Here is a 25327-nt window from a genome sequence, read left to right as displayed (position 1 = left end):
CCTGCCCAGACCCAAGCCACAGAGCTTTCAGAGATTGGCCTCTCATCTCCCATGCTCAGGCCTGGACCGCCCATCCACGGACCGCCCGTCCGTGCCTACCAAACGCCTACGGACTCACTGCTCAATTGTGAGAGTTAGGTCAATCACACACCTGGACAGCCCTGGGCACTGACGTCCGTGAGGACTCTGGGAATGGAAACTAATTATAGAAGCTTCGAGAGCCAAATCTCACTAAGAAGGCGCCTCTGCTGGTAGGAGGGGTGTGGGTGGGACCGCTCCCATTCCAAAGAAAAAGACAAGTTATTCTTAGATCCCCTGCCTCTCGGATGCCCTCCGCCCGCCGGGTGACTAATCCAGAGCTGAGTCCCTCTCCCAGGCAGGCCCGGCACTGGAAAGAAGCCCGGCTTGGGCTCGGGCCTGGGCTCAGAGTCCCCCCTTCTTCCCTCCCCTGCCCCCCACCTGTGGCTGCAGGGCTCTGTCATCTCATCTACCCGGTCTTGTTTCCTCACCTGAAAAATGGAAGTGATGACACTCATCACACCAACCACACGGGCCGTTGTGACAGTTAAAAGAGAGAGTCTGTGGAAATGCTTTGTAAACAGCAAAGGGCTCTACCCACTCGATGAAAGACCGGGGCGCTCTGGTGTGAGGCCCTGTGGCCTAATTCTTCTCAGGGCTTGGCAGGGAGAGGATTACCTGAGAGAGAAGATGGCATTGGCCACCTGGGCCACCTCCTGCTCGGTGGCTGGGGCGCTGCCAAGAATCGCCTGGATCTGCTCTATCTTGGTCTTTGCATCCAGGATCCGGGAGGCCAGGTGGGGGTCCTCCAGGCCGGACCCGGGCCACAGGGTGGCGGTGGCATTGCGGAGGCCGCGGAGGCGCCGGGCCTGCTCCTGGAGGTTGGAGTCGTAGGTCTGGAAGCAGGGATGGCAGGACACACACAGCGGGTAGCGGTCGCAGTAGCCTCGCTGGCACTGGTCACAGCGGGGCCCGGTCAAGCCAGGGCGGCAGAGGCAGCGGCCGGAGGCCTTGTCACAGCCTGGGCCCTCCGTCCCCCGGAAGTCACAGTCACAGGCTGGGGAGGAGGAAGGAGGCCGGGGTCAGGGAGACAGAGGGGTCTAGGAGGGAGAGTCTGAAGAGGAGGTCTTTCTGACTCCGAATGAGAGACCAGAATAAAATCATGGTGATGCCAGCAACCAAAGCCAGCACTGTCTTAGCACCTACTGCGTCCCAGGCACTGTTCGAAGTCACCACACACACAGGAACGCGCTTAACCTTCACAGCCGCTCCACGACAGTTGGCCACCCTCCTGCTCTCATTTTTATAGATGAGGCAACTGAGGCACAGAGAGGTTAGGTACCGAGTGCCCCTTCCCCAAAGGAGAAGACGGAGGCCTGCAGAGGGGGGTGACTTGCCCCCGTCACTCAGCAAGGCCGAGCGAGCGTGGCCACTTGTCAAATGGACTTTCTGAGCAAATTACTCCTTTCCCTCAGGACTCACTGTCTCCATCTATGAAGAGGGACGAAATGTCGCCCCTCCCGGCTGCAGCCCTGGAGATGGCTCTGGCACCCTCCTGTCATGGGGACGCGGGGAGGACCCCATGTCCCTGGCCCAGGGCTGGGAAGCCAAGCCGGCTGCTGGAGCAGTGGGGAGCCTGTGCTCTCCCGGGGCCCCCAGGGCCCACACCACATGAAGCACGTGACATCCTCCCAGATCCCAGACCACGGGCCCCCACCACGGGCCCACCCACGTGCTCATCCCGCCACAGCCTCCATGTCCCCCTGCTCCGCGGGCACGAACCTCGGCATCCCCCGGCCACATCGCCGTAGGTCTGGTCGGGACACTGGCGGATGGCTGCAGCGTTGCACATCAGGCCACCAAACCCTTCCCGACAGGGGCACTGCCCTGTGAACTGTGGGGGGAAGGGGGCACCATGAGGGAACCTCCCTGGAGTCCCGGCCTCGGAGAACCCCCCTGGTGTGGCCCCACACAAGGGCTTCCACTCAGAGACAAGCTCTTAAGTCTCAGCCTGGGATGGCCCCGCAGAAGGGGTGGCGAATGGGCAATGCCAATGCTCCCAGCCACAGAGGGAGCTCACTGCTCAATTGTGAGAGTTAGGTCAGTCACACACCTGGACAGCTCTGGGCACTGACGTCAGCGAGGGCTCTGGGAATGGAAACTAATTATAGAAGCTTCCAGAGCCAAATCTCACTAAGAGTGGGTGGCCTCCCAAAGGCGCTGGGGACAGAGCAGCCCAGCCTGACTCTGGAAAGGCCCAGAAGGGCAGCGGGAGGGGATATGGATGTGCTGGTGGACAGACCCCCCTCTCCTGTTCGGGGGCCCACGGAGTCACCCCCACCACATACCGGGTTGCACTGGGGGCTGAGGGAGTTGTTTGGGTCGCAGGCACACGGCTCACAGCCCCGGCCACTGGCCAGCTTCCAGTGGTAGGGAGCGCACTGGTCACATTTGGGGCCCACCACATGGGGCAGGCACAGGCAGCGCCCGCTCTCCTCTTCACATGGCATGTCCCGTCGGGACCCCAGGATGCTGCAGTCACAGCCTGCAGGAGGGAAGGCTGCTGAGCTTGGGGGTCAGCCCACCAAAAGCTCACCCCCAGAGAACATGCACTAGGAGGGGCCCAGCCTGGAGAAGAAGCAGGCAGGGCCGATCCCTCCAGATAACCTGGCTGACTCATAAGGCCACCGGGGTTCCCACCAGTCCCAGCACCTGCCCCCTGGGCTGCCCGCCCTGCCTCCCACTGGTTGACTCAGTCCCACCGTCCAAACTGGGCCTGTGCTGCCACCTGCTGGAAGGCATCGCACAGTGAGCAGGTTAAGTCATGGATCTGGTGGCTCCAAGCAACCTGCCCCAGGCCATGCCAGGCTGGGCCCCCTACTCACGGTGGCAGCCCTGCGGGTTGGTGTGGGTGAGTCCTGTAAAGCCCGGCTTGCACAGGTCACAGCGCTCGCCCTGCACATGCTCCTTGCACACGCACTGCCCGGTCACTGGGTCGCAGGGAGCCCCCGGCACTGCCCCGTCCGGGTCACACTCGCAGGCTGAGAGACAAAAGCGGCCACCACAGGAGGAATAAAGAAGAGCGGAGAGGGATGAGCCCACTGTAGGAGCCAGGCTTCCTGGTGAAAACCCTTGTTCCGCCGCTTACTGGCTCGCAATCTGATAACCTTAGTAGAGCTATTAAACCCTCTGTGCCTGATTCCTCAGAGGCTTCTTTTGAGGAATAAATGAGTACATGTCACAGGGACCAGGGCTTGGCAGGTGTTAAGCACTATACACGTTCTGTCACATTATTTACTGAACAACTACTGTGCACCACGCACTGAGCCAGGCACTCTGGCATGCTGCCCTAGGTCAGTGGTCGGCAAACCGCGGCTCGGGAGCCACACGCGGCTCTTTGGCCCCTTGAGTGTGGCTCTTCCACAAAAATACCACGTGCGGGCGCGCACATACAGTGCGATTGAAACTTCGTGGCCCATGCGCAGAAGCCGGTTTTCGGCCTGGGCGAGTCTATTTTGAAGAAGTGGCGTTAGAACACTCAAGGGGCCAAAGAGCTGCATGTGGCTCATGAGCCGCAGTTTGCCGACCACGGGCCTAGGTCATCCTGAGGATAACCATGAAAGGTGGAGATGATCGTCCCTATCGTGCAGCTGAGGAAACTGAGTCTCACTGATGGTAAACGATGTACTCGGGTCACACAGCAAGAAAGTGCTGGGAACAGAAGTCAAACTCAAGTTTTTCTCGCTCTCTCCATAAATAAATAATATCAACAGGAAGGGACCCACCACCACACCGAGACCTCTCGCGTGCCTTTCAAAACACAGACTCCCTGCCTCCAGAACGGCTTTCCTGATTAACCCCGCCTGCGCCGATGGCTTCCGTCCAGCCTGCTCTCTCCCGCATGAACCCCTGGACCTGTGGCCGAGTCAAGTCACCCCTGGGCATTCATTCCCTTACATGCCATTCATTTCTTCATTCACTAAACATTCTTTGAGCATCAGTTCTTTGCTTGTCATTGTGCGAGGTCCCGAGGATACAAGCTATAATCCCTGCCATGGAGGGATTCTCAGTGTTTGGGGAAAATGGAAAAATATGGAGCAAACCACATTATAGCATGTAAAGGCGGTGACCTATATAAAGACAGAGGGCTGTGCCCCTCCTTTGCCTGTGTGTATGGTTTATATTACCAAACAGTGTATGTGCTTCTCGACAGCAGGAACTGTGTCTGATATTTACTTTTTTTCTCTCCTCTGCCCAAAAGAAGGATTACATATGATTGATGGACCAACTGACTAGTGGCCCAGGCCACTTGCTTAGAAGCAAGTGCACAGCTAAGTTAAAACAATGGCCCACAATCCTGACACACAGCCAAGTCTTCCTGTGGGTTTGTATGGTCCCAGGGACATGGGCTCTGTTGTGTCCGGCACAGATGGGGCGTCGTGGACAGACGGTACCCGGGGAGCCCCCAACTCACGGATGCAGGTCTCCTCAATGGGGGCACCGGGGCGCCGGTTCCGGAAGTAATGGAGCTGGCAGCGCTCGCAGTTCTTGCCCTCGGTGTGGTGCCGGCAGTTGTCACACACCCCTCCCTGCGCCCCCTGGCTGGAGGTGAACACGGCTGGGTCGAAGTGACACGTCTCTGAGTGGCCGTTGCAGTCACACTCTGAAAAAAGGAGTCCCCAGGGCTGATGCTGGGCCATCTGCAGAGCACAGCCCCTGCTACCTACCTCGTTGGCATCCCTCACAACTCGACAACAGGCTCGGGTCTGGGAAATGAGGACACTGAGGCCCAGGGAAATTTGTGTCATTTATTTAAGGTTATATGGCCAGTCACAAAGCAGAATAGAGTGAGAACTCGGGCCTCCTGACCCCAAGTGTGGGGACTAACCCAAGAATCATGTCCGCGTTGGGCCAAAGAGAGAGGGCCTTGAATGGTCCATCCCAACCCTCCCCCATTGCCACCGTGGGTCTCCTGCTGAGTCACTGCCTCTTCCTGGACTGGGGACCCCTGTTCCTTCCCCTCAGTTATGCAGGGAAAGGCCCTGACTCTCGGGGACCAGCTGAGGCAGGAAACCGGACACATCTACACAGGAGAGGGCAAGTGAAGAGGCCAGAGAGCAAGGATCTCTCCCAGCCTGGCTGAGGAGAAGGATGGGGAGGCACCCGGAGGTTGCAACCCAAACACTCTCTCCATCCCCACAGAGCAAGGAGACCTTAAACTGCAGCGGTGCAATTAAGACTAAATTTAAATAATAAAGAATCCGTCCTCCCTGTGTCCCAGGAAAGGTGGCTGAGGCAAAGAGGGGCCAGCACCCCACTCAGTCATACCTTGGCATTCATGGGGGTCCTGGTCGTCCGCAGGTCTCCAGGGCCGGTTGTTGTAGAAGGGCGCACAGCGCTCACAATTGGAGCCGGCAGTGTTGTGCTGGCAGACACAGGCATCATGGACCTAGGAGAGGGGCCATCGGTCATTAGGAAGGATTACCAAGGGAATGGCCCAGGATGGGTCTGCCCTTTCCCTCTGACCTTCTCCTAGGTCCACCACTCAGGGTCCAGCTCAGACCCCAGCTCCTCCGGGGTGCCTGTGTGTGCATGCGTGTGTGTCTGCTCTGCTCCTCTAGCTGGGCTTCTACAAACTCACTCCTTGCACCTGGACACCCCACCCCCCGTGATGCCCAGTGCAAAGCAGCACCCAGAAGTTCCCCAGACACCCTCACTGGTAAACGGTGATTCGAGAAGTTGGTGGGCCCTGTCGAGCTTTCTATTGCAACAATCTATGACTGAGGTTGTTTGGCTAACGGACCGCATGATGAATCGTTACTAGACTCATTAAGGTATAAAAACAGAATAGCTATTATGTGCTAATTGTCTTCCAAATTCAGCCCAACACCCCCAGCCTGGCATTCAAGGACCTGTATGTTTATTCCATTCTCATCACTCCCTCCTGACAGCATAGCCAAGCTGAGCTCCGGAGCGGCACCCTCCACCAGCCCTTATTCCCTCACCTTTTGGCTTTAACTGATGTTCTCCTTTCTGCCTGGAATACCTTTCTCTCCCTGTGCACCCACGAAACCCTGCTAGCTCCAATGGCACCTCCTTCGCAGACCTCCCTGGCCCCTCCAGTTCCATGGATTTCAACCCTGGCTGTGCTCCAGAATCATATGGGGAGTTTTGGTTTTTTTAAAAAAAATACCAACAACAGGACCAATTCAGTCAGAATCTCAGGGGCAAAGGCCAAGCATCGGTACTTTTTAAAGTGGCGATTTCCTTGTACAGCACCATTTGCAAACCACTGGGGCTAGGCGAGCCCTCTCCCTGCGCTCCAGCCCACAGCACGCCGTATTATTCCCCATGTTGGCAATCCCATGCTCTGGTCCTTTGTTAATGAGCCTTCTGGCCTCCCTCTGGCCTCCTCTGCAGCCGGGGCAAGAGCTGGCCCAGAAGCAGAAAGAATAAAGCTGACCAATGTTCATTTTGCCTGTATTTCCCTCCCGGGCCATGTCACATGATTGCTGGTGCCCCCCTGTGGACAGGGCAAATAGCAGGCTGCCTGTGTGAGAAGAATGGAAGCCCTGCACAGCGAAATGACAGCTCCCTCCTTCCTGGCCCAGGGTTCCCTCCACTGGTTTGGTTTCACAGCAATAGCCCCTGGGTGGCTGGATATGTTGGAGCCTCTAACCCCATCCCTGATGCATCCGACTCGGCTGCTCTGGGGCACACGTGGCATCCGTGTTAGATGTTCTCTCTCTCACCCTGCCCATCGCTCACCACTAGATGGGACTTCAGAGTTTCCAGGCCAGGAGCGCTCAGCCCTGGGAGGGTATTAGAACATCTCAAAGCTTTAGAAAACAAGGGCCTGGCAATATTTCCAGGAACTGATCGTGTGTGGGTAGGGCTGAGAAGCACTGCCTTAAACTCCCCCACGCCCACACGCGTGCTCACGTGTAACTGAGAATACCAAACTGCAGATCTCAGGCAGGGCTACAAAATCCTGGCCTTTGAAATGATAATCACTTACACTTTTCTCACCATTGCTAAAATATGAAACATTCACGACTTAAATAGAGTGCCCACCCTGCTTTAAGAGAGGCTCATAGATGTCCCTACTTGTTCTGGTCTTGCCCCTGCCCCTCGTCCTTCCCACCCCGGACTGTCACCTGCACGGCGGTGGAGGGGCCGGCGGCGGGGGCTCCGGGCTCGGGGGCGCAGCGGTCAGCATGGCCGTGGCAGAAGCAGCTCCCTCGCAGGCGCAGCTGGGACACCGCGTAGTAGGCGCTGGGGGGATAGTGGACCCTCTGGGGCACAGGGGGCAGCCTGGTGAAGTTGACTCTCAGGTTCGTGATCCCTCCCAGCTCTGAGAGCGCAAACACAGGGAGGGAGGGGGATGGGAAAAGACAATAAGGAAAGGAAGTTAGAGGCCATTCATGTCTCCATGGGCAAGGTGGGAAAAGAAGGGAATTCTGGTTTTACCAACCCGCTTCCCTGCCTTTATAAGGTTATCCCAAGGGTCATCCTCCCCATCCTCAGCCCTCCGAGGCAGAAAAGACAAACACACACACATTGAGGCCTTCTGCAGCTCTGGGCTACCACGGTAACCCTCCGGGGCAGGCAGGGCAAGTGTCCAATCCCGCCGTGTTGTCAGAAACAGGAAAGCGCAGGGATGCTCCGTGACCTGGGTCCCACCCCTGTTCTGTTCTCCACCCACAATCCCACAGGCTTGAGGGGCAGCCACGCTGACCTTGAATTTTTTGACTTTGAGTTGCTGGAATCCCAGAGGCTAAATCCATAACGTTAAGTTGGACCTAAGAGAGGAAAGAGGCAGGCACTGAGGAGGAGGTAGAATGTGTCCCCAAGCTCAGAAGTCTCCCTTCCACTCAAGGTCCCACCCTCCTCACACTATGCTGAAGTCCTTCTAACCTGGAACCCAAGACCACCATGAACGTGAGGCCTGCCAACTGCCCTCGGAGAGCGAGATGATCGCACATGTGTGTGTGTGTGTGTGTGTGTGTGTGTGTGTGTGTGTGTGCGTGTGTGTACAGTCTCTCCTCTCTATTGAAAATATAGCCATTCCAAGAATCTCCTGATTTCCTAGGACCAGAAATTACAGTAAGAGATGTACTGTACATTCACAGGTTTAGGGAATACTAGTTTTCCAAAACCTAGGATGAATGACAGGATCCGGAGCCTAAGGGGTGCATGGATGTGGTGACTCTCACCCTCTACACCCCAATTTTAACTACGCTTTTCCTTTTTAATAAGAGCCATTTATTGGATGTGACTTTATCTCATACCCCAAGAAGAGTTTTCACATCAACCCTCCACAAAGCAGGAAAAAGCCCTGTATTTTGACCTGGGGTCTGGAGACTGTGGTCATCGAGGATCTGGGTGTGATAATAACCAGGGAGCAGCTGTTACAGCGAAGGAAAGAGGCCATCCAAGCACCCCACAGGTCAGAGCAGCTCAGAGGGCTTCCCTGAGCCTGGGCCGGAGAAAGAACAAACAGCCTCCCCCTGGCGGTGGGGGACGCAGTGATGGAAGGAACGAGGGGATTTGACCGGGTGGGAGGATTCGGAGGAGAGGCACTGAAATGTTTCTAGGGGCATTTTCTCATTTCCAGCCCAGGGTTTAGGTTTAGGGGACTGTGGCTTAGACCTGGATTTCCTCCAAGGCAACGACGGGGCTCCATGAATGGATTAAATGGAAAAGTTAATTCTCGTGTTATACCCTATTGAGGTGAAAGCAGAGGTTAGATGAAATGTGTGTCTTTGCTCACTTGACTCTAAGTAGCCGTCTCAAAATCCTCACACTGGAGCAAAGTTGGCTGTACCCTCTCCACTATGGGGATAGGCCGATGAGCCGTGGGGTAGGGAGCCATGGCGAGGGCAGGGCTGGGTCAGCAGTGCACTCAACATGTTTCTGAAATACCCTTCCTGGGCACGAAGAGGACAAGCAATGACTATTTTGGGGATGGAGAGCTCAGGAAAGACATTGAGGCGCACTGCCTGAGGGGGCTCTCATCTCTTCTCAAGAGTCTGGGTGAAGGTGTGAGCGACGCCATGTCAGAGACCCCTCGGGGCTACGTGTCCAGGGTCCCTTCTACTTACCCTGCCCCCATCTAGGTGCACATTAGGCCTCTGGGGCATAGACTGGCACCGAGGGTCCTGCCAGCTCTGAGGCTGGCCCTGGCGGACGCGGGGGAAGGCAGACCTGCAGTCGGCAGCCAGGTACTGGTACACGTGCCAGGTCTTCCCGAAGTCCGAGGAGCGCTCGATCAGCATCCCGTCGGGCATGGGCCCCTGCAGAGACACAGACAGGGTGAGGCCTAAGTGACTGGAGGAAGGGGAGGACCTTGGGGACACAATCACAGAAACAGGCTCCTAGAGACGTGCTGGTGGCTGCTGTCCTGGTCACCGCAGGATGCTTAGCAGCATCCCTGGCCTCTATTGACCTCTACCCAGACCTCTACTCACTAGACGTCAATACCCACGGCGTGACAACCAGAAGTGCCTCCAGAGACTGCCAAACATCCCGACTGAGTACCACTACAGACCCCTTTGTCTTATTCACAGTTGTACTTCCAACATCCAGCGCATAGTAGGTGCTTAGAACACATTTGTTGAATAAATGGGTAAGTCTTTAGTCTGCTTTCTGCCTCCCCATTTATATCTGTAAACTCAACTCTCACCAGTTTTCTGCCTTCCATGTCCCCATCTCTCATCACCAACACACACTTTCCCCTCCACACCCCATGTCCACGCCCTTGCCCCCTCCCCAATGATATACCTCTAGCCTCTTGTCTCCTGGTCTTTGCTCTTTACTATTCCCTTTGCCTAGAAAGAACTTTGCCCCTCCCCTGGCTATTACTGGTCTAGGAAGGCTTATCTTCCTGTGGGTTCATTCTCTGACACCCCCTCTTCAAGACATAACAAGCTAGATGTCCCCTCCCATGCTCCCCAGAACCCCTACTTAGCAATATCACAGCACATTCACTACTGGTTCAATGCTTTCCTTGCATGTACTAAGGCAACATGAGGTCCATGATTTAGCTTGATTCATCTTTTATCCCTGACAGCCAGCACCAAACCCAACACATAATCAGTGTTCTATGTGTCTGTAGCAAGAATGGACATATACATGAACAGGTGAGTGATAATGAAACTAACCGTATCCATCCCAATGAAGGCACCCTTGGAGACTGGGCATTTATCTATTTAATGACACTGGCATTTCTCAAAACACTTTTGGCCTTTTCTTGGGGTGAGGCTCTTCATTTCCTCAGGAACACAAGAAATTCGGTTCTATTGCTTTTTATTCTCAGCTCATTTTAACTCCCGAAAATGGTATCACCCTTCCTGGCTATCTAATCTTAATAACCAATCTTGATCCTTAAATATTTCACCATTTCTGTAGAAATATAAAATCAAACCTTCTCTCTCTCTCTCTCTCACACACACACACACACACACACACACACACACACACAAAAGACCCATTACAAATGAATAAAAATGCTTCCTCCAAAAGGAGTATCTCAGAAGGCTAGTCCCACAGCAGAAGCCGAGAGGACTCTGAGAGGTCACAGCGCTGGTGAGCAGTCAGCTCACCAGCAGGGCAGCTCCGAAAGCGCACCTTCCTGTGGATGGATGGGCCAGCTCCTGGCTGTTTGTTAACTCAACCTCAGCTGCAAACTTGTGAGAGCAGAGTAATCAAGAGGGCACAACTACCTAAGTGACGGCCCCAGTGGAATTGGTACTTGGCAGAGCTGAATCCGTTAGGTGTGCTGGTGGGGGGAGCGCAGCAAGGAAGTGGATTTATAACCACTGCACCACAGAGACGGGGAGCCTGGAGTTCTCCCTGGAGTGCGGCCTCTGCTGTCACCACGATATAGGCTCAGGGCAAGTGTTGCCCAGCCTAGGGGAGGGAGGCCCACCCAGCATGTGGTGCCATCAGCCCAGCCCAGGCAGGCAAGAACTCTGCGCTCCCCGTGAGTCAGCTCGCATCACCCAGGGTCCCCTCTCCTATCCCGTGCCATCCCGGGAAGCGCACCTTAAAGTCCATCAGGATGTCTTGGAGCTGGAATCTCCTGTCCAGGTCCAGCTGCAGAGAGACAGGGTTCACGTCTGGAAGGACAAAAAGGAGGAACTTCAGGCCAGGGACTCTCCACCTTCGCAGCCTGAAGAAGGCTCTGGACCACCCCAGCTCTAGGCAGTGAGAAACTCGCTGACCCTGATTCTCTGATTTCCCTCTCGGGGAGGAATGGCACGGGCACGTTTCTACTTATATTATCTATTCAGCATCCTGTGTGCTTTTGGCCGAACTTCCTGCCCCCCATGACTTGTTGCCCCTGAGATGTTAAAGGGGTTTCAACTTGTCTATTCAACACAGACCTGTTCCCAAACCTCAATTCCTCCAACAAGCCCATTGCAGGTAAGTGGGGGTAAAATACCTGTAACATCTGCAAGCCCTCACACCTGGAGGAAGTAGTCTGCTTGTCAACCACCACGTCCCAGAGCCCTAACAAATGCCTGTGAAACCCAAAGAGTTCCCAGGCACCCTTCGGCCACCCCACCTGTGGGACCCCCCCTCCAGCTCGGTCAATTCTCATGTTATACCCTAGAGGCGGGGGCCTTTACCGTTCTGTGACTGCCACCAGCGCACGGGGCCTGAAGACGAAGCCACATTCTCCACTCGGTGACTGTTGTAATGGTGAGGCAACCTGGAGTCGCACTTGCAGCATTTCACCTTCCACTGTGGGGACAGGGAGACAGCAGACTCAGGGGTGAGGTCCAAACAGCATTCTCCCCTTGGATCCTGAGAGTCCAGGGCACTCCCTCCATGGAAATCCTCCCCATTGATACACTTGACAGGATTAACCTCTTCAAACAAGGATGATGGTCATCTTTAAACTTAATTCCTTTGTGTCCATCCTAAGACATAGCTAAATGAATAATAAATTAAAGTTCGGGTTGGGAAAGAGATGTGAGGTGGTAGGAAGTCATTGGTATATGACCTTGCCTCCAAGAGAAACTTAAAAATGAGGCCAAGGGGGATAAAAAAGGAAAAACACGTTAATTTAGCATCTACTATGTGCTAAATGCAGGCTACAGAGTTTTATATCGCATCTCACTTAATGCTGGCAGCCTGGGGGGAATTGCATTTCTGAGGATCAAGGAGAGGGACCAGGGAATCTGGGGTTCCAGCCCTAGCTCTGGGAACTCACTTTCTGAGCTCAGTTTTCTCCTCTGAAAATTGAGTGGAGATTGGAAGAGTCATTGAATCATTCAACACATACCTACGTGGTAGCATGTACTATGTGTTAGATCCTGCTCTGGCCTCTGGTGTTATAATAATGAACAATACAAAGACCCTGCCATCAGGGACCCCACATTCTGGTAACATTTAGGGGATCCCTAGGGCCTTCCAACACTGATGTCTAGGACTCGAGGCTCTTTCCTAGGTGTGGCCTTCCTCCACCCCAGGAGAGAATCCTGGGGGCCCCAACCAAGTGGGACTCTAGGTAGGCAGTCCCGAGGCCAGAGAAGCATGCAGCCCTGGGCTGAGGACAATGGCTCTTGCCCTTGAAGATCGGGGCTGAAGTGGGCAGCCAAGAAGGACACAGCCTCGCGGTGAGGTCCCATAACCACGCCTTCCCTAGCCTGTGCCCTGGAGGGAGACAAGAGACAGAACTGCGCGCCATGGGCTCCACAGGAGGGCAGGGATCGCCAAGGAAAAAGAACATGGCCAGAGAACACGGCCCTTGTTCTTTTAGTTATTGTGTGTGAGCACACCCCACAGAGCGAGCATCACCTTGTCCCAGCTGCCCCTTCAACACACGTACAATTGTTTTCTCCGAGTAACCATCATCCCAAACCTTGTGCCCAGGGCAAAGATCACTGTGCAGAGGGCTCCAAATTACCCATAAGTAGAAGCAAGGCTTGGACAAGACCCTCCCTGCCCTGCTGGTCCTCCTGGGTAGAAACCACTGTACCTCCACTCCCTGCCCCTCAGGCCTCTGCTTCCCCCTGGGCCTCCTCCTCTGAGGCCCTCCAGCTGTGACCCTCCACCCTGCCAGGGAAGGTGATGAACTACCGAGGTCATGTCTCCTGAACTGATTAGCCCCAAAGCTCCGGCCCAAAGGGACCCAGTTAATTAGTATGTCAGGCCTGTGACTTAGTTATAAACTCGTTGCCCAACGCCACCCTTCCTCTCCACAGCTGACAGCTTGGAATGGTGACCGCAGAAGGGGTGCCAGGTGTCCTGGCTCGCGGAGTCTCTGCCTCCCACCCCTTCCCAGCTCTCACCTCCCATCTGCAAGAGAATTGGCACCATCCTGGTTCTTGGAGCTGTCCTCATCGTGTCCAAAAGTGTTTTTTTAAATAATAATTTTTGGACATTTAATGCGCCCATTATGGCTGGCACATGTGGCCTGCAAGACACAGCACCCACTGCCCCCGCCCCTCTCTGTCCCTGTCCATTCCTTGCCCGGCCACATTTTTCTTCATAGTACATATCTCCACTGGATGTCTGTGCATTCACCATCTACTTATTTGCTTACAGTATTTGTTTATTGTCTTCCTCCCCTGGCAAGTAGTATGATTCCCATTTTACATGTGAGAATGCTGAGGCTCAAAGAGGTTACGTGACTTTCCTATTGACTGATAGGCAGTATCAGCATCAGAACCGGAGAGGGTCCCTTCCCTCCTGCTCCTCCCTCCTCTCTCTCTCTCTCTCTCTCTCGCTCTCTCTCTCTCTCTCTCTGCACAGCCATCATGGGAAGCATGGTCAGAAGAAACAATGTCTGTCTCCCCCAAAGGCCATTTCTGACCCTGAAGCTGCCCCTGGGGGAGGCTAAGGCAGAGACAGCACCTTGGGAAGAAAGCCCAGCTCAGTTAGCACGGAGACTGCTAATGTGTCCGTGGCTGAAAGAGCGACACGCCACCTCAGATGATCCTTTCTGGGCAACAGCAGCCTCCTGCTGGGACCTGACTCTCCCGCAGGTCCCTATTTTGGTCCCTGGCAGAGAGCACGCCCTTCTCCCCACTCTGCCCAGCCTCTCAGGGGCAAACGTTCCTCCTCCCCGCCCTCTGCACTCAGCACCCGTCCCTCAGAGACAAGAGCCGCTGTCTTCCGGTGGCCTGTCACCAGAGCTGTCTCCCCGCTCTGCTGGGAGCTGATCCCAGCTGCTCCCTGGCCAAGAGAGCGGCAGAAGCAGGCTCTTTCTTTCCTGGGGCCACGGGAATGGGAGCTAGAGCAGCTCAACCCAGGGCTCTGGAAATGCCCTTGATATTCCCAAATGATGGGATATTATGTAACTATTAAAAAACTGTTGACATATGAGGAAAATGCTTACATTATAGCTTACATTTATGAAAAAAGTTGGGCATAGACTTGAATATACATCATGATCTCAAAAGTATAAATAAACATATATATATATATATATATATGTATGTGTATATATATATATATATATATATATACACTAAAGGAACAGAAAAATGTTTGGAAGGAAATACACCAATATTATAAAATTGCTGATATTCAGCCATTTTGACCCACAAAAATGACAACTGCATGTAGTTTAATCTAATATCTCCGGAAAATGGATTATAGGTAACTTTTCCTCCATCTTTGTAATTTTTTAATAATTTAAACCTTTCATACTTTGGATATATATTAACTTTTATACTCGGGAAAAAGGCATTCTTAAAATAAAACAAACTAAAAATGTCCCAGGTGTTCAGTGTGGACTTGTTACCCTGCCGCCTCCCTCAGTCCTCACAGTGTAGGGTGCCCATGCCTTCTCCACCTTCCCTCCACGTGTGCAGCCACTGATGGAGGGATCAGATGGCTCATACCCCTAACACTATGTGCTGCTTATCATAGTAACACGGCTAAAGGAGGGATTTGTCTCAATCCTTAGAGACAGGCTGAGCCAGCCGGCTTGCGACAGGTATTTTAAGTAGCTCTGCTTGCCCACCAGTTAGCGGGATGGCGGCCCAAAATAGAACTGCTCATGGCAGAAGCCCACGTGAGGACAAGCTGCTGATTTCTTCTTTCCCCCGGGCCTCAGTGTCCCTTTCTACTTTATTCTTGTATGCCTCTATGCAGTGTGTGTGTGTGTGTGTGTGTGTGTGTGTGTGTGTGTGTGTGTCTGTGTGTGTGTGTGTTTCTCAGGGTGAGGCTCTTCCCCTGGTGTGTGCTACGTGTGCGTGCCTCTGTCTCTCCGAGTGATAGAAGCTCACAGCTGCAGCTGCTCTCTCTGGGGTCACTTGGCTGCATTCTCCTGGCAGCGCTGCCTCGGAGACACAGAGTTAATATCAATCCAGCCTGTCAGGCCTCCAGCCAGGTTGGCTCCTGCTTGCTCTCCATCTGGCAAGGTTGAGCCTCTTTCCTTATCCTGGAGCCTTCTAGAAGCTCAGCTCAGTCTGGCCAGAAGACAAGCCCTCCCAGGGAGCTCAGGGAGGGCAAAAGAGAGAGCAAGAGTCAGCAGGAGGCAAACGCCGTGGAGAGGGGTGGGGAAAAGACAGCAATGCAAGTAAAGCTCTGTGTCTTTGCAGAACACAGCTAATTCGGAGGGGCGGGGGGGGGGGGGGGCGCGAAATGGAAAAACAGGCCATGGTTAGACATGGCCCAGCTCCCTCCCAAGAGCAAGCCAGAGGCCACCTGTGTCTATATAAGGAGCTACAGTCAGGGTCGTGGCTGGCAGCCAGGGCCAAAAGAAAAAAAAAAAAAACAAAAAACAGGATACACAAAAAATAATACAATTTTAAAAATCCAGCTCTCTGCAAGAAAAAAAACATTCCCTCCACTTCAGCTTCCTCATTGGTTAAATGCAGGGGTGGGATGAGATAATGAAGTTCCTCCTTGCTTTAACATTCTATTAGAATTCTCCCCTACTCCATCCAGCTTGTCAGCTCAGAAGTTAGAGACTCCAAACAAGAATGCAAAGAAGTCCTAGCTGGTTTGGCTCAGTGGACAGAGCACTGGCCTGTGAACTGGAGGGTCTCAGGTTTGATTCCAGTCAAGGGCACATGCCCAGGTTGTGGGCTTGATCCCCAGGAGGAGGCAGGCAGGAGGCAGCCAATCAATGATTCTCTCTCATCATTGATGTTTGTATCTCTCCCTCTCCCTTCCTCTATGAAATCAATAAGATATATATTTTTTAATTTTTTTAAAAAAAAGGAAAGAATGGGAAGGAAGCAAGAGAAATATAAGCCATTGGCCAGACCCCATACTGGAGAAACACTCTTCCCAGCAAAGTGGACAGGGAGAGAAAGGTCCCTAAAGGCCTTTGTCAGCAAGGCCTTCATTAGACCCCAATGAGATCCACCAGCCTCACCACTTCTATGTCAATGGATGTTGCCAGCAAAGGTCAAAAGTCAGGGCCTGCTGGGGTGTGGGTAGGAGGAGTACCCCAATGCTATGAGGTACATTTTGACCAAAGCCTTAATTCTATACCACCCTTAACTCCATCCAAACTAAGTTCAGAAAGGTCACTTTCTGAAGCTGATTATAAAAATGATGTCTACCACACATCCAGAAATTACACTGCACCGTGCTCTCTCCTGTGTTACCTTATTTCATCCTCCCAAAACCTCTGAGGCAGATGTACTGTATTAAATGGTAGGTATCCTCATTTCACAGATTAGGAGAGCAAGTCTCAGAGAAGTTAAGAAATGTGTCCAAGTCCATAGAGCTAGGAAGAGAGGAAGCAGGGATTTCTGCTCCAGGCTACCTGCCTCCAAACCTTCTTGTCCTGTTCTAAGTCAAGGGATTCAGTGGTAGGTTGGCAACCATGGAAGATCGCAGAGACTAAAACTGGTTGCCAAGAGGCTTCTTCCCCTCTGTCCTGGGAAGGGCAGACCAGCCTAGACGTCTACAGAAGGAGGGGTCCCCTTACACCTGAGTGCAGAGAGTTGGCCTGGACCTCTGCAGACTCTACCAGTGACAATGGTTCCTACAGTTCCTGATAACAACTGAACAAAATAGGTCTGCAAGAAATTGCCCAGAAACTTCTTGTGACCTGAACCCCTGGAGCAATGGGGTGAAAGGTCAGGCCAGCAAGGCTGTGAGCCCACCCAGGTTTGTGTCCAGGCCTTCCCATCACACCTTTCCCCTCTCGTCTCTCCTTTTCGCTCCATAAGCCACACTCCTCAGTCCATAACAAGTAGGACCCAAGAATTTTGTATTCCACCAACCCAAGTTTTGCTTCCCTCTGACAGCAACTCTTTTCCTCAATGTCCCTTTCCATTTTCTTCTATCTCCTCAAAAGTCACTCATCCTGGGTCTTACTCTCTTGGGACCTTTTGCAAAATCCAGAGCTAACTTTCTCATAAGCAAACCCTTGCTGAGTTATAAACAGTTGATAATAGACTAATATGGTACCTTTCCCAAGGGTGTTTGCATTTTAAACAAGGAACTCAACAATGCTTCAACCCCAATGGTTAGAGCCTTGCTTTGAGAGTCTCAGACCTGCTGAGAGCTTCTGGGAAACAGGAGAGCAGATATTTGACTCAGAGACAGTCTCGAAGTCCTCTGAGAGCAAGGAGGATGAGACTCTCAAGACCTACATGAACACCATCCTCTGTAAACACATTCGCCATGACAAAGGTCAAGAAAACAATCAATAAAGAAAGACAGTGGTTGTTGGGTGTGTGCATGTGGGTGTGGGTGCACTCACGTGCATGTGTGTGTGTTGGGGAGGAAGGGATGTCAACTGGCTACTGCCCCCTCAGCTTGCTTCCAAGTGATAAAAATGACAGCTGGCCCTGGCTGGTTTGGCTCAGTGGGTAGAGCATCAGCCCACAGACTGAAGGGCCCCAGGTTCAATTCCAGTCAAGGGCACATCAATGTTTTTCTCTCGCTGTCTCTCCTCCTCCCTTCCACTCTTTCTAAAAATCAATGGGAAAATATCTTCAGGTGAGGATTAAAAAAAAAAAAAAAGACAGCTGTTTGGTGTACACAGCTAATTAACCTGAGGAATGCACTGCGTGAGACTGTTATTAAGGCAGCTGGGTAATTAAGTTTTCCCCGACCAAGGAGGGAGTGGGGGATAAATCAAGCATCTGGGGGAGCAGACACAGCATTGGAGGAGACACTGTCAGGGGCAGAAATGGGGCTGGAGAGCTTCCAGGTGAGGCCCACTGGTTCCTGAGGAGCATGCACCAGCCCAGAGACGACCAAAGGGCATGGCTCAGGCCCTGCCAGTGCTCACCTGAGAAAGAACACGGCAGACCCTCAAGGTCACACACAGACACACCAGCCCAGCCAACTCCAAGAAGCTGGCGGAGATATTAAAGCTGAACTAATGTAAAGGTTGACTAACCCAACTCTTTCACTTCATCAATGGGGAAGTGGTGGTCTAGAGATGAGCCACGGCCTTTGTAAGGTCACATTTCTATTCTAAGTGTCAGAGCCAGGACCAGAGCGACAGCCAGGACCAGGCAGGCGACTTCGCTGACCATGAATTCCTACAGATCCTCTAACACCCACTGCAAATCAGATCGGTGGCTGTCACCTTGGCGGCAGAGAGTGGATGGCCCAAGGATGGGTTCATTTCAACAAACATGCGAATATCTATCCTGATCAGGGAAGAAATGCTCACGAGTGTGATTCACAGACGGGGTGGTCTCTACGTGTAGACACGGGTCCCAGAGGTGGGTGGGAAACGGGATGAGACATTTAGCATCTTCCAGACACCACGCCAGTGGCCAGGTGGCTCATTCTTTTATACAGTCCTCACAACAACTTACTGAAGTGGACACTGTCCTTACTCTCATTTTTTCAAATGAGGAACTGAGGCTCCGGGAAAGCACAGAAGAGAACCAAGACTAGGGATGGTCACAGACCTTTTCATTCATGCTTGAGCTTCCGGGGACAATGGTGCAGTGAGGTTACCCAGAGGTTATCTAGAAGCTGGAAGAAGGAGAACAAGGGGACAGGATGGTACTGCAGCCTCAGGCCATTTAGGTAAAAAACTGCCCAGGGCCCAGCCCAGGCAGCTAATGGGTAGTCAAGATAGGCAGCCTGGAAGTGAGTGGGGAGGAGTGCCACAGGCAAAGCCGGCCAAGTTCTATGTCCATCGGGAGGGTTGCAATATGGACCCCAAACCCACCAAAGCTAGCCTCCGAAGCCAGTAGGATTTAGCCACTGAGATAAGATTGGGCAGAGGTAGCATGCCAACAGGCTAACATGGCCCACACAAAAAGAGACACGCTCTGATATTTAGAACTGGGACAGACAATTTTGGAACTGGAAGGGGTCCCACCAGCTTCTGCAACGCCTATTCCACTGAGTCCCCATGCGGCTGGGGGGTGGGGAGTGAGCACTGCAGAAATGTCCAAGGTCATAAATCCCCATGGCACTTGCATCCGTGCCAGGGCAGTGGGCAGGCAGCGGGTGCTGGGTGATCTTGTACTGAGCTCAGGGCTCCACAATGTCACCCCTGGATGGAAATAGGACAGAGGCACTAACCAGAGGCTTTGACTTAAGGAAGGTGTGTATATGGGAGGGGGGGCTGGTAGAGAGGGGACAGGGGATGGGGAAGAGGAGAGGCACTAGCAATGCATCTCTGTATCATGCCACCCTCTTTTCAGCTGGGGCTGCTCAGAAAACTCAACCCCGATGTGTTTCCATCAGAAGTTTGGGGTCCCAGCACACACCCTCCCAGGACCTCATGGGGATAACAAGAGCCACCTCAAGGAGTATTGTGAGAAATTAATTGAGATAATTTAGATAAGCCGCTTAGTATGATGCCTGGAATGAATAGCATGTGCTTAATAAATTATAGCTGCTATAATATCTACTAATAAAATAAACTTAAGAACTGAAATTGGAACTCAGCAGGGGGATTTCTAATTTTCATCACCCAGCTACCTCTGCACCCGGTGAGGACTTGGGGTACATCGTAGGAAGGGAGTGTCCGTGCCTTCAGTGTGTGGGTTCACCACTGGCAACCCGTGGCCTCTGGAAGATTAGGCAGGGAAGGGAGAGGGGAGGCAAAATCAGACAAGACAGAGAGCGGGTGGGAGAGAAGCTGGTTAGAAGTTAGCTCATTCCCAAAGAGGGCTGGGGCAAGGAGCGGCCCTGAAGACCATTTCATCTGACACTCATTCTCGGAAGAGAAAATTGAGACTTGGAGAGGGGTAGCATCTGATCACATCACAGGTGAGTGGCAGACCTGGGGTTGCACCCTGCACTCAAGATGCCCTGCCCGCTACTCTTTCCAAGAGGGCCCATGGATCTACTACCCTTTGAGAAAAAGGGCCAATGCTTCTCGACAGTCATAGCTACAAAACAGCTGAGATTTAGCGATCCCCAGGGTTGTAAGTCTAGACTTCTCTTTTGCAAGCACCCTGTTTCGCTCTCGAGGGGCTACTTAAAAGCAGGGAAAGCAGTTGGCTTCCTGGGGCATCCACGGGACTCAGAAGGTGAGCCAGAGGGAGAGAGGCTGTCCAGACAGGCCTGGGGCGGAGGGGACGGCCCAGCACTGCGGCCTCCGATCTCTCCTTGCTTCCTCTCCCAGAGGTGGGTCAGCCCAAGGAAGGGAGGCAGAGGTCTCCCTGAAATTTCTAGGCGTGGCTCAGTGGCACAGGATTTTGAGAGTGTGTGAGAAGGGACAGCTACAATCGTTCTATTGCCCAGAAAGCTCAGTACCGCCAGGTCACCGGATGCTTGTGGAGTAATCTGGGCCCACAGGGAGGCCTCGCCTGAAGCTGGCCATCTTACCCAACACTGTCAGACGGTTTTCCCATTTCCAAGTGGGTGAGATGCAGAAACCACAGCCATCTCTGCTCAGCACATTCAAAGGACAACTCAATACCATCTGTGATTTAAAGTTGCCAAAAGAACACTGGGGACTAGAAGAGCAGTGAGGCCCAGATGCAGTATCAGATACATCGCCATGGTCCTGAGGACAAGAACATTCTGGAAAGAGGAAACCACTGATAACACAAGTCTCCTTCCTGGCAATCAATCTGTCTCACTCCCTTGCTCTCTCTGTCTCTCTCTTCCCCCCTCCCCTCAAAGGCTGCAGAGACTCAAAGGAAACCACGCCCTCACCCACTCCTTCACCCAAACCTGTATTTTGAAAGCAGAAAAAATGGTCCAATGAGATAAACTGCTGGGAAACAAAAAAACACTGAGTGATTTCAACCTTCGTGAACACGAAAGCAAAGAAGGGCCCCGTCCTTTTTGAAGTTCCTACAAAAAAAAAAGCTCCAGAGGCAATATAGAAGAAAAATCGAGAAGAAAACTCACAACGGCTCTTTGAACAAATCCGTTACCTTACAGGCGATGTTAACTGGCATAGCTTGAAGCGTTGGCGCTCCTGGATTCGCTCAGCTCGTTTTCTCACTTATCCACTGAGCCCCTGCACCTCCTTGCTAACCTCACATCACTTCCTCATTTATTTCACTGATCTATGCCCCTTAACAACAGTTTGAATGCTTCCCCCTCTGCCTCGGGGAACAAAGCGTTTGGACCAAGGAGGCTGAGAGGTAAGGAAGCTGGATCTTCATGCGTGATAACTACAAAGCATAAGAGGTCAGCTCCAGCCTACAACCATATATTCTCCTGCTAGCTCTGTCCACAGCCACCCCCCCAACGCTGGCCAGAGAGATGCTGGCAATAGAGTGACCGTGGTGCCACTCAGTTCACGCCCTGGCAAGACACAAGCCAGCGCCCACATCTCAGCCTCTGTGCTCCGCAGGCTTTGACTTTGTCCACCAAACATGGCACAGCAGACCCTACATATAAAGCATCTCTACTTATCTGATCGCCTAGCCCCAAGACTTAAATGACTGCCCCGCCCATGCCCAGGGGCTGAGAAATAACCGTCCTGCCCATGCTCCGATTGTATGGAGCAGAAGAGAGAAAAGAGCTATTCAGCTACTTCTGAGCACCTTTCCTCTTGCCCAGCCTTATACTTCCTTGCACACCTCCACTCCCCATAGTGCATGGGGCTGGGCCTACACCAAGTACACTGTAAATATTCAGTGAACAATGGCAGGCTCCCCACCCCACCCATCTCTCCTTCCTCCAGCGCTGGAGGCCATGGAGCTCGGGCCTACCTCGCCATACTGCGTGCAGTAGGTCTCAGGCCTGGTCAGTCCACAGGTGGAGGAAGCTCGGAGATGGCGGGTCCTCCCAATGAGCAGGTCCCCAACAGGAGGATAGCAGGCCCCACGGGAGCAGGCTTGCTGGGTACACAGGAAGCTGGGCAAGACTGAAATCACAGGGGTGCTGGGGTTCAGCCTGAAGAGCAGTGGGTCTAGACGGCCACCCCCGCGTCCCTCAGGGAAGCAGACATCGACAAGACTACACCCTCTCCTTCTCTCCTGCTCACACTCGCTGGTGAAGGTAATTATTATAATCCTGGGGCTATTAGGCAAAAAAGCTGATTTCATGTTCTGTAGCCCCAACTTAAAAAAGAAAAAAGGAAGGAAAACTGGCAACCAACATCCATGGATAACCCTGACATGTAGCTTTCAAGTCAAGCTTCAGACACACGCTTGGCCACCAGGACACAGTCCACATCTCTCCTCGCTGGCAGCGTGGCCTCTGTCAACAGCCCAGAGGAGGGCTGGCTGCTGGCCACTTGTGGGGCACTGGGAGGTACCTGCATTCTTGCTGCCCCCTTATCTGCAAAGCTGACCCACATTTTGTGAGTGCCTCGCTCCAATTCAATGAAAAATCGAGAACTTGAACCATGATGGGACTGGAGCCAGCCTGGGAGTGAGAGGGTGGGAAAGAGACCGTGCAGGGAAGTTGGGGAGCAGAAACCACCCCCGGGTGGGACTAGGAAGACACCTCAAGAGAGACAGCAAGTCATCTTCCCGAAGGCCTGAAGGAGCAGAGAAACCTCATGGGTGTCCCCAATAGACAAGTGCTCCAAACCCTAGGACTAAAGGGTGGCAGGTTATGCTCACATTTTGGTTAACTGTCCTTCTACCCATAGCTGCCACCACCCTGCTGTGGGATATGACAGATCCCAGCAGGATGGGAAGGGATACTTACCGAAACACAGGAGAAGGACTGACCTCATCTTCAGCCAATGGGGTGATCCCCAGAGAGGACCTCACCTGAGACAGAGCAAAGCAGCCTGGGTAAAAGCCATGCAAACTGCTGGGGCACACTAGCCCCTTTTCTGTTTCTGGGCTCAGGTTTTTTCAGAAGTCTTTACCTAGGGTCTTGACCAACTAGGACACCTCTGAGCAGCAGGTACATTTGGAGCCAAAAGCTTGGAAAATGCCAGAGCCCTAGACTACTGTCCCAGCTGGCATATGACTCATGGGGTGCCCTGGTGGAATGCCATCCCCTCCCAGACTCCAGCTTCCTCCTCTGCAATGAGAGGCCCTGCCCCAGATAGTCATAAGGACAACATGGGGAGCAATAAACGGCTGGGCCCTTTGCAGAGAGATGTGAGGCCTTGTTGCTGCCCAAGAAAGAGGACGGCCTTTCTCAGAGCCCAGCCCAGCCCACAGGTCCAAAGGCGAGTGGGTCAAATTGGCTGAAAGTCTGGAGGGACCCCTGTCCCTTCCATTGGCATGGCCTTCATACCACTGAGGGCCACCTCGAGGGTAAGGCTGTGGAGGCCACAACTCTAGCCTAGACAGTTAGCTGGCATGTGATGGGGAGGCCTAGAGGATTTTACCTAAACCGGAAGCAATCCAAAATGTCTCTATGATGGGCCAGGGCTGTGCGGGAAGGGTAGGGTTGGAGGCCACAGAGCGGGGACTGAAGGAGGCCGGGGATGGATGCTGGAAGGGTCCGAGAGGCAGGCAGGCCTGCTCAGCTCATGCAGCACCCGCCTCTGCCTGGGCCTGGATGCTCACTCTGCGCCTGTCAGCCCTCGCTCCGTTGGCTGCGGGAGGGAGGTTGGCAAGGCAGGGCCAGAGAGGGAACTGGGGCTCTCCTGGCATCTTTAAATTACACATCCTAATGCTTTGGACTCCTTCCTTCCAATCAGTTCCCAGAAGCATCAGGGGCCCAGGGGGGAGACAGGTGACCTGAGGTCATACAGCTAATCACGGCCCCAAGAGGAAGACTCATCTTCTGGTTTAGATCCAGAGCTGTCTCTGCCCCTCACTCCCAGAACAAGGCATTGGGAGCGGCCTCAGAAGAGCCCTGGCCCCGCCAGCCCACCCTTCCCGCTCCCCTTTGTGCCCAGCCCCCGATCTGAACTTGCTTTCTGCTTATCAGATGTGAAAAGGCAATTCAAACAGAGGCAGACATTCAATGGAGCCTTTGCAGGTGGCTCCTTCAGGTGAGGCGGCAGGAAGAGAAAGAACGGGGCCCTGCAGCCAGGCCCCAGAGGCCCAGAGCAGAGCCCTCCTCCCCGCCCGCCCCCACCGTGCAGGCGAGGGCAGGAAACATACCTGGCTCCTTGCTGCCACTGTCCTTTCTCCAGATCGCCTCTCTGAGAGCACCCCTTGAATGTGGGGGTCTCTGCTCCTGGCTCCCAGTTTTTAAACAACGGCCTCACCTCTGGAGACTCCCAAGCTGGGCGTAGCCCACTGCTGGGCGGGCCTCAGGAATCTGGCAGCTGGCACGCCCATCTGCCGTCACTGCAGCCCCACAGCCCCACAGCCCCAGGACAGGACTGGGCAAGTGGGTCGGTCCCGGAGGCCTCGCAGCAAGCCTGGCAGTACCAGCCTGCCTGTGGGTGCCTTGGGGGGTGGAGGGGAGCATTGCAAACTGAAAGCACCAGGCAAGTATTCAGGGTCACTCCAGACCAGGATTCGGGGGGCAGGAAGGGCGCTGGCATCTGAGGCAGGCGCTGTGCTTGGCATTTCTCGAGGATCGGAGGGGTCAGCTTCCTCTCGTGTCCTAGACCACCTGGACAGGAGATCAAGCAGAGGACGCAAGATCAGGGCTTGGAGGCAGGGTGTTACAGCCCAGACCTGGCCCGGGCTGGGAGGTGAGGAGACCCTAACACCCAGGGCCCCGGAAAGCACCAGCTCCTCCCCTTCCCCACAGAAAACAGAAACGGTGGAAAATCCCTGCTTTTTGGGGAATTCGGGAGAGCCTTAAAAGGCTCCAGCTCATCAGGAAGGGGTCAAGGCCCAACCCACCCGAGGAAGCTTAAGAGGCATAAGCAGGACTAAACTCTAAATGCCTCCCCTCCGGCTCCCTCCCTGGGCTGGCAGGGAGCCCTAGGGCAGGTAACTACCTGTGAGTCACTGCCCCCAGCTTAGGAGGAGGGCTGGTCTCCTGGCCTCTCCCTGCTGGGCAGGAATGCCAGCCTGGAGGGCCAGAAAACAGGCCTGACCACAAGTGGTGGAGGGCAAGGCTGAAGACTAGCCCT

At 53.6% G+C, this 25327-nt stretch overlaps 1 protein-coding gene across 1 annotated transcript in view; it reads right to left on the bottom strand.

Annotated features, from left to right (window-relative positions):
- Positions 1-24514, bottom strand: part of LAMB3 (laminin subunit beta 3) — a 35426-nt gene extending 10912 nt beyond the window's left edge. Inside the window, exons 1-14 of the mRNA XM_008146014.3 lie at positions 24399-24514; positions 23038-23102; positions 22092-22246; positions 11652-11766; positions 11065-11138; positions 9123-9314; positions 7757-7820; positions 7176-7372; positions 5347-5467; positions 4493-4681; positions 2904-3059; positions 2367-2563; positions 1801-1912; positions 697-1075 (exon numbers count right to left, since the gene is read on the bottom strand). Coding sequence (XP_008144236.2) covers positions 697-1075; positions 1801-1912; positions 2367-2563; positions 2904-3059; positions 4493-4681; positions 5347-5467; positions 7176-7372; positions 7757-7820; positions 9123-9314; positions 11065-11138; positions 11652-11766; positions 22092-22246; positions 23038-23065 — 1979 coding nt within the window. The 5' untranslated portion in view covers positions 23066-23102; positions 24399-24514. The remainder of the gene's footprint in view (positions 1-696; positions 1076-1800; positions 1913-2366; positions 2564-2903; positions 3060-4492; positions 4682-5346; positions 5468-7175; positions 7373-7756; positions 7821-9122; positions 9315-11064; positions 11139-11651; positions 11767-22091; positions 22247-23037; positions 23103-24398) is intronic.
- Positions 24515-25327: the final 813 nt, after the last annotated feature.

The sequence above is a fragment of the Eptesicus fuscus genome, chromosome 22 (assembly GCF_027574615.1).
Source record: "Eptesicus fuscus isolate TK198812 chromosome 22, DD_ASM_mEF_20220401, whole genome shotgun sequence".
In the NCBI taxonomy this organism is placed as follows: Eukaryota; Metazoa; Chordata; class Mammalia; order Chiroptera; family Vespertilionidae; genus Eptesicus; species Eptesicus fuscus.
This window is presented reverse-complemented; position numbering and strand designations above follow the sequence as displayed.